General features: G+C 55.3%; 2 protein-coding genes across 2 annotated transcripts in view; one reads left to right on the top strand and one right to left on the bottom strand.

Moving 5' to 3' along the window:
* The window catches only part of ATP1B4 (ATPase, Na+/K+ transporting, beta 4 polypeptide), an 8,989-nt gene extending 2,835 nt beyond the window's left edge, over window positions 1–6,154 (bottom strand). Inside the window, exons 1-5 of the mRNA XM_009997117.1 lie at window positions 6,092–6,154; window positions 3,251–3,413; window positions 1,112–1,240; window positions 489–593; window positions 7–185 (exon numbers count right to left, since the gene is read on the bottom strand). Coding sequence (XP_009995419.1) covers window positions 7–185; window positions 489–593; window positions 1,112–1,240; window positions 3,251–3,413; window positions 6,092–6,154 — 639 coding nt within the window. The remainder of the gene's footprint in view (window positions 1–6; window positions 186–488; window positions 594–1,111; window positions 1,241–3,250; window positions 3,414–6,091) is intronic.
* Window positions 6,155–8,442: 2,288 nt separating this feature from the next.
* TMEM255A (transmembrane protein 255A) overlaps window positions 8,443–8,648 on the top strand; it is a 23,535-nt gene continuing 23,329 nt past the window's right edge. Inside the window, exon 1 of the mRNA XM_009997225.1 lies at window positions 8,443–8,539. Coding sequence (XP_009995527.1) covers window positions 8,443–8,539 — 97 coding nt within the window. The remainder of the gene's footprint in view (window positions 8,540–8,648) is intronic.

Genomic DNA, 8,648 nt, shown 5'->3' with positions numbered 1-8,648 from the left:
CAGCAGGATGCAGGGCTGTGCTTTAGAGAAGCCAAACGTTGGGTCCTCAATGCCAGAGCAGTTCTGCAGCAGTGAGCGCTTGAACTGGCAGGCCTTCTTCTCCTCACTTTCATTGCCCCCTTGGATGAAGTACTGTCCTGAGACACACTCGATATTCTTCTCCTCTTGAACTTTGTCATCATAAGCTGTTGGGGACCAAGACATTTGTTAACATTTCTCAAACCTGCACAGCCCCACACTCTCAGAGTACATCCATATGTCAGGAGAAAGTCCCACCTAGGAAGGCAAGGCTCTCTCCCACAGAAGTTCCTGTGAAAGGCAAGGCTCTCTCCCATAGAAGCTCCTGTGACCATCTTAAGAGACTCCCTTTCTCCATGGGGGTCCTGAGATGCTGAGAGATAACCTGTGCTGCAGGAGGAGACCCCTGCACTGTGTGCATGGATGCAGACAACTCACCAACGCGCCTCCTGGTGTGCCTCAGAGCTCACCTGCTAGGAATTGGTGCATGTTGTCCACATAGGGCTGCCACGTGCTGGGCTGAGAGACATTGAAGGCAATGGTGAACCCATTCAAGTATGGTCTGATCATTACTCCTGGAGAAGGAAATGGACCCGGTTGGAGCAGACATGGACGGACTGGCCACAGATGTGGGGCACATGTTGCATGCAACTGGGCTTGGGGCTGGGCACACGCATGAGAGCAGTAGCACTAACTCACAAATAAACTCTGACCTCAACCCACTGATCCCTCACCTCCATTTCACACCCAGAGAACACCATGCACATCAAAATATCCTGGGAAACATGGGAGACCTGGAGGGTCTCCTGGAGACTAATTAACCTAATAATTAGCATAATTAGAATAAAAAATAGTATAATTTGAATTGATACTTCACATGGGGCTATTTAAGATGCCTGATCCTATGCAGAGAACCTGCAGCAGAGTCAGTGCCCTGAGTTAAGTGACAACACCTGATGTTATGGAGGGCTGGTTGGCCATGAGGGCGTACAGCCCCAGCAGGGCTTTGCCCTAGGTCCCCACACCCCATTTCAGTAGCACTTTGATGGGTGGGTGCTGGCAGAGGTGCTGGAGGCTGGGCTGGGATACGTACCTGGTGGAGACACACGGTCCCGGTACCTGGGCGTGTAGGGGCTCAGCGTGAGCAGCATCACGTACAGGCAAAAGGCAAACATCCCCGCCAGGCACGTGTAGAAAATGAAATAAAACAGAAAGATCAAACCTGCAAAAGAGAGGACACGTTGCTGTTAACACAACCGGAGCATGTCCCAGGAGCTGTGTCCCACAGGGATGCACAGCCATGCTCAGCACGGTTAGTCCTCCCCAGCTCCAAGTCCACCTTGGAGGTTGGAGCCCACACCCCCTCTGCACACAGACCCTGGCTTTCCTGGATGCGGGGCTCTCTGACATGTTTATGTGCAGGACTCTGAGCCAAACACGCTCTCTGCCCAGCCCTGGATCTGTGGCAGCTGCTGTTTGGCTCCATAAGCCTTTTGGTGCACAGCCCTTCCCAGAGCTGGGTCAAGACCAGGTCCACATGTCCCCTTACCTCAGCTCTCTGCAGCAGACAGACCAAACTTTGCCTCTTGCCCTTCCCACACCCTCTTGGCATGGTAACACAGGGGTGCCCAGTGGCTTCAGTATGTCCAGATTTCCCAATGGGGAATGAGGGGTGATGCTCCTGCCCCAACTCCTGTCATCTGCATGTTAGGGACCCCAGCGGTGGGAGTGGCGCGAGTGGCATCGCTCAGGGCTGCGGCACTGCTGGCTGTTTCATAGCCCTGACATTCAAGGAATGGATTTGTTTTTCCCCTGGACCAGGCTGATGGCTGAGGATGTCTCAAGAGGCCACAGCCTATGAATAAAACCCAGCAGCTCAGAAAGCAAAGTGAAGCCCTAACCCAAACATTTCCCAGGAGAAACGTGCCGGCAGCTCAGAGGGAGCCCTGGGAACGCAGATGTGAGCTCCTGCCGCGCCTCTGCTGCGGCCACCGTGCTGGGAACCGAGTGGGGCCGTGTCCTGCTGCTGGGATGGTGGGACCATCCCCACTGCTGGTGGCACAGAAGGAAGAACCATAGAATCACAGAATGGTTGGGGTTGGAAGGGACCTTTAAAGGTCATCTAGCCCAAGCCCCTGGCCATGAGCAGGTTCAACTAGATCAGGTTACTCAGAGCCCTGTCCAGCTTGACCTTGAATGTTTCCAGGGATAGGGCTTCTACAACCCCCCCAGTGCCAGTGTTTCATTCTCTTTCAGTCTAAAACAATTACCCCTCATCCTATCACTACAGGTCCTGCTAAAAAGTTTGTCTCCATCTTTCTTATAAGCCCTCTTTATCTACTGAAAGGCCACTATAAGGTCTCTCTTCTCCAGGCTGAACAGCCCCAACCCTCTCAGCCTGTCCTCATAAGAGAGGTGCCCTTTCCCTCTGATCATTCTGGGCTGCAAGCACACATTGCCAGCTGATGTCCAGGTTTTCATCTACCAGTCCCCTAGGTCCTTCCAGCCCTGCCACAAAGATGCTGGGATAGTGCACCCAGGGCACCTCCAGGCTCAGTGATAATTTTTGAAGGCCACATGGATAGGGATAAAATAGATGGGGTGCTCAACACCCTCACTGGCACATCACAGCCCCCAGCCCCAGTAGCAGGTGCCAGCTCTGTTGTGGTCATCATGTCAAATCCCAGGAAGCTGTGGGGTGACGGGGTTGACCAGCCCCTCCTGCCCCACAGCTGAGGCACATGCAGGCAAGGAGGGCTGCTCAGCCCTGCGGTGTGCACCCTCCCCAAAATATGACCCACCCTCTGACTCGGGTGCTCTTCCTCCACTGACACCAATGACCCCAAGGCCACTTCTCTGTGGGCTCCTGACTTTTACAGACAGGAGCTGGGCCTCTAGTGGCAGCAGGGGTGTGTGGCTGTGGCAGCCTGACTTGCAGCCCTTGAGCTTGCTCTGGCTCTTAATTTCTTCCCAGTACACAGTTTGGGCAGCCTGAAATCTTTGCTTTCACATTCTCAGTAAACATTAACATACAGACCAAGGGTAATTTCCCCAACATTTTCTGCTTGTCCTTCTCACTAGTTCTTTATTGCACTGGTTAGAAACATCTACCCTGAAAATGTGGGTCAGAAGTGGTCAGTCCAAGCTATTAAGGACATTCACAGGCAAGTGCATCCACTGTGAAGCAGAAAAGGCAACAATCCCTCAAAGCGGGGCTTGAGCAAGGACCTACCCCAGCTCTTGGCCGTTCTCCCCAGGCATGTTCTCTCCTCCGGGTTCCAGAGGAAGATCTTCATCTCCCCAGCCAGGTCTGCCCAGGTTTTGCTCCCCATCTCTGCCCTGCGCTCGTCCTGTGTTCTGTCAGGCTCCTGGACCTTCTCCTCATGCTTATTTTCCTGGAAGAGTTACAGAACACAACCCCCACATGCAAGCTGAACATCTCATTGGCCAAAAATAAATGCAAAAGCACTTAATAGCTGGAAATGTTTCAAATTTCCACTTTCCCATCATCACTCTTGAGTTAAAGAGAGGCAGTTTTGGCTGTTGTGACTTTAGATCGCTTAGATCCCAGCATTCATTTTTCCATGACATGCACATTACTGCTGTCACACTGGGTACTGTCTCCTTCACTGGCAGTTACAGAAACTCATCTTTTTCCACCTGCAGGAACGTGACCAAAGAAAAGCTGTGATCTGGGAGGTCCAGGGTTGTTCCCACGCTTCTGCAACGTCTCTGAGCTCAAGTGCACGTTTTCTGTGCTATCACAGAAGACAGCAGGCAGCATTATTTAAGAGGTCATCCAGTTTGTTTTTCTTGGCGTGTGAGCAAGTGCTTAGTCTTTGGAGAAATCCCTGTTTTGTTATTTTTTAGTTACACTAAGTTCCAAGGAGAAGCATCTCCCCAAGCATAACAAGTGTGCATTTTGCCTCAGTGGTGAAAACTCATTTCTCCAGAGCTTGGAAACACAAATCTCTCTGTACATGCACCTGGCCAAGAGTTTCTTGAGAAGAGACACAGCAGCTGTCCTTATCCCCGCTTGAACCTGGGCAGGCTCCACATCTCCAAACACATGCAGCAAGTGGGAGAGGGTGCAGACCTTGCTTTGAGCTTGGGGCAGGGCTGGGTGTCACCAGGCAGAAGGGGTGATGCCAAGATCTGGGTGGGTTCATTGCCTCCCCCACTTTAATGCAAATGCTGCCACTGGGCTCAGCTGCTCCTGGCTGGGTCAGGGCCATGGGCCATGCTCGCCTGCCTGGGCCACATCTCCCCAAGGCCACCATTCCCACTGCAATCATGGCTCAGATGCAGCTGTGTGACCTCCCCATGTCTATGCTGAGGGCTGTGGAAACCCGCTGGCCATGGACACCTGTTGGAGCCAGGACCAACAAGTGAGATATTTACACCCCATGGGTGGCCCCTGGGGAGCCAGGAAGCAGCCAGCAGCTTGTCAGAAAGTCTGGCTTGCAAGTATCTTCAGACCAAGGGGGATTAAACTCTGCTCAGACACACAAATACTGCAGACAGTGAGAACGGGGGGAGAATACTGACTCCCAAGCCTGAATTTGTGCCTTGCAGAGCCGGGGCCAGACCCAGAGGGGCTGTAAACTGTCCCCAGCCCACTGATTTTCCCAACCTGACCTGGTAAAAGCCCCACTGGGGCTATTCTGGGAGCACGGCTGCATCAGAGCACTGCTGCCAGCAAAGTGCCCGCAGCTGCCTGTAGGGCGAAGGCAATGCTTGGCCCAGGCCCCAGGCTGGAGCTTGTCCCCAGCCCACTCCTGCAAGGCCACAGCCCTGTACCACATGGGGCTGATGAAACCAGAGGATTTTGGAGCATGGAAGCAGCAGCCCCAGCACAAATCACCGATAGGAACATGTGAAAGGAGGTGTGGGGGCTGCCAGTGCCTGGGCAGCCATGAAGGAGCTATTGATGGAAGACAAAGAGAAGTTCTTCCTCCTGCTCTCCTCCTCATTAAATAAAAGAGCTATGAGCAGCTGTTCTGGCAACATTTTCTTAGATGGCCAGGGTAGTAGAAACTGCTTGGAGGGACTGTACACCAATGTACAGTAGTACAATGTGTAGTGCTGCTTTGGGAAATGCCCTTTGGATTTCACACCAGCTGCAGCTCAGAAACAGTGAGGGCAGCACATGGGGTGTATGCAGAGTCCTCGCCTAGAAGCTGCTACCAGTGCTTAGGACTGTGGGAGGGACATAGGGATGGCCCCTCCATAGCCTCTCACACTGGGAAACCCATGCCTCTGCCCTGCAGAAGATTTTCGCAAAGAGGGAAAATTTTCCAGCTCTCCTGGATTCTTCCTGTTGTATCCAGCACTCAGTGAAAGGTCCCATCCTGCTGGCTGGGAGATGCCATGGAGACTCCAGGCAGTGTGGGAAGGAGGTCTGTCCTGGGCAGTCAGACAATATGGGATCACTTCCTTGGTAGAGCTCCCTGAACTAGGGACCTAGGTTAGATCTGGATTGCAACAGATTTCAGGTGTTTTATCTTTGCAGTCCAGGACCAGAGATAACCTTGGAGCAGTCCCTTGCACCTAGATAAGGGACAGGAGGAGCAGCAGGAGCTGGGGTGGGAGTGTGCTGGGGCAAGGAGGGGGCACAGCCACGGAAGGACCTGTGGGGACATTGGGCAGCCCCAGGGCTGCTGCCCACCATGGCAGCTGTGTTGACTCCAGGCAGCAAAGCAAAGCTGGGGTTCATCCCTGGTGGGATCACCCTGTGCTGATGGTTGTGGGTGCCCTGAGGGAGGCTGGGGTCTTTTCCCCATCCTCACTCGGGACCAGATCAGCTCTCAACAGCAGGTTGCTGAAAGCCAGGTGTGCAGAGGGTGGCCCAGACCCAGGTGTCCCTGGCCCTCCTAGCCCCCTTCATTGCCTAGGACCACCAACCAGACCCCCTGCTGCCCCTTCCCCTCTCAGTGCAAAGTTCTGAAGCTAAGGGATGAAGCAGCATTTCCTAAAGCAAAGTAGGTTATATTTATCAGCCATGAAGCTGGTCCTTGGCAGCAGCCCCCACCTCGCCTCTCATAGGGTGGCCAGCAGCCCCCAAAAGACTCACCGCCTTCAGGTGGGGATTCCTGTGCTGGCCCTCTGTGCCCCCGGCACTGGTGTTACCGTCCATCCCTGGGTGGGAAACACAGAGAAGCATGAGCGTTGGTTATGCAGGAACCTGTGGCCGAGCCCAGCAGCACCAGCCACACCATGGGTGCCATGTCGCCCCAACCCCTGGGGACCTGCAGGCACTGTCCCTTCCCAGCACAGCTCCCCAGCCCCACAACACCCCCCAAAAAGCCTGAGCAAGTGTGTCTGTGCTGCGACCTTTGCCTGTCTGCAGGGAACCAAGCTCCTCTCCCTCCCTACCCTGCAAGACTTCAGCATTTGGGAGCAAATGAAAAAATAACCTGCTTTCCTATGAGGAGTGAGCTCAATGCAACAGGATCCCATCCCAAGCCCCCTGGCATCTGGTGCCCTTTGCAGCACCCTCGCAGCATCCTGCCCAGTCCCCGAGTCCCCACCAAGTGCTCTCTACTCCAGGGAGACCACGTAGCTGTTAATAAACATTAGCAAATCACTAACATTTTGAATGGTTGCATGTCCATCAATATGTGCTTGTCAGTCACAGTGGGGCCCTGTTTCATGCTTACAAAATCTCTTTTGCAGTGAAGGGGTAGTGCGAGGGGCAGGTCTATATTTATCCCTTAGAACTGAGACAGCAGCTAGGATTCTGCAGTGTCGGCTTCCCCAGCCTGGCTATAAGAGCCAGCCACAACCACCCAGGCAAAATCCAGAGGGATGCCCTGCTGTGACAGCCTGTGGACTGGGGCTGGGAGGATCAGATTTCCCCACCTCAGTGAATTACAGGCGTGTGATGGCGCATTAAAAAGACCCAGCCACAACCACCCAGGCAAAATCCAGAGGGATGCCCTGCTGTGACAGCCTGTGGACTGGGGCTGGGAGGATCAGATTTCCCCACCTCAGTGAATTACAGGCGTGTGATGGCGCATTAGAGGCACGGGGGAGTGTGACAGGCTTGCACTGCTGTGAGGGGCCAGCGTGGTGGGAGTGCTGGGGGACGGGGTGGGATGGGTGTCAGGCCAACCTCCACAAAACCCTGCCTGCTGCTGCACAGACAGCAGCACCTGGAACAGCTTCAGCAAGGTGATGGCAGAGTGCAAGGGCTGCCCATCCCTGGCTGTGCCCCGTGCAGCTCTCGAGGAACGATGCAGCTTCTTTTACACCGGCAGTCCCAGGAGGAACTCAGCACCATCCACCAGCTGATCCCCTCGGCACATTTCCAACGGGGCTGGTGACCCTTCCCTTTGCAGGAGAGCCAGGCCCCGTTCAGCAACCTGGAAAGGCTGCCTTGCCCCAGGCAGGGGCTTTGCCCAGGGGCACAGGGAGGTCTGGCCTGGCCTGCACCACGCCGTCCAAGCAGGCAAAGCACCATTTCTCCCTTTCCTCTCCAGAGCATGGCTGACAGCCGCTCTCCGGCTGGGCTAATAAACGAGCGCAGCGGGAACAAAAGCGGCCTGGCAGCCGCCCCACTACATGAGCGCGCGTTGGCCGGGCTGCAGCGGGTCCTGGCCAGGCCCAGCAGGGGGGCATGCAGGCAGCCACGCTCACGGCTGGATCTCCCTGGCTGGCATTTGGCCCTAGAGTCCCCTGCCCCAAGCTCTGCAGCTGGGATGGGATGGATTTAACTTGGCCTGGGCAATGCAGGGCAGCAGCAGCCCCTGAGGGAACACGCTCCCCGTCGCAGCGGTTGTGCAGCCCCACAGCCGGGTCCATGGAGAGGAGGGGGAAGCCAAGACCATCCCCTCCATCACTGAGGGCAACTGAGCAGGAGTGGCCAGTGCTGGCCCCTTGCCCGGAGGGCACAGGCAGCGAGCACAGGGCTCCTCTGGTTCATCCCAGGTAAATAACCAGTTTTCTCTGGAGGTGACACATTCTTTGCCATTAGGTGATCTGAGCATTTGTAACGTGCCTCTTGAACCAGTCAGTGTGAGCTTTCTCTTTTCTCCCAGGAGAAGCTGGTAATTAGGTTCTTATCCAATAAAAATGAGGGGTTTTGAAGCAGAGATAGGATTACTTCTAACTTGATGAAATATGCTTCGGCTTGAAATAATTACACGATTTGCACTTAGCAACTCTTAGCCCAGGGCATGCAAGTGATTTACAAGCAATTATAAAGCCTGCTGGGAAGATGCCGTTATCCCCACTTTACAGACAACACGGAAAGCAGAGGCTGAGGGCAGGGAGAGCTGGCAGGGCCTCCCGAGCTCCCTGCCTCAGCGGGAGGGCCCGGCAGCCGCAGGCAGAGATCTCAGGGCACCGAGAAGTTAAAAACCAGACCGGGGTGGCTGCCCGGGAGTGACCCCAGCACCGCTCCGCGCTGCAGGGAAGGGGGCGATGGGGAGGATGGCGACACCGAGAGGTGCCAGGGAGGTGTCTGGGGCAGGACGGAGCGGCCTGGAGCAGCGCAGGTGGGAGCTGCTGGGCCTCACAGGCGAGCGATGGGAAGAGGGCGAGGGAGGCTCCACCGGCGTGGCTGTTCCGTCCTTCGCCACCTCCCTGGCACCTCTCCCAGGGACAGGGCAGGGCCTCCACCGCACCTC

The sequence above is a fragment of the Chaetura pelagica genome, unplaced genomic scaffold (genome assembly GCF_000747805.2).
Source record: "Chaetura pelagica isolate M959 unplaced genomic scaffold, ChaPel_1.0 scaffold344, whole genome shotgun sequence".
Lineage (NCBI taxonomy): Eukaryota > Metazoa > Chordata > Aves > Apodiformes > Apodidae > Chaetura > Chaetura pelagica.
This window is presented reverse-complemented; position numbering and strand designations above follow the sequence as displayed.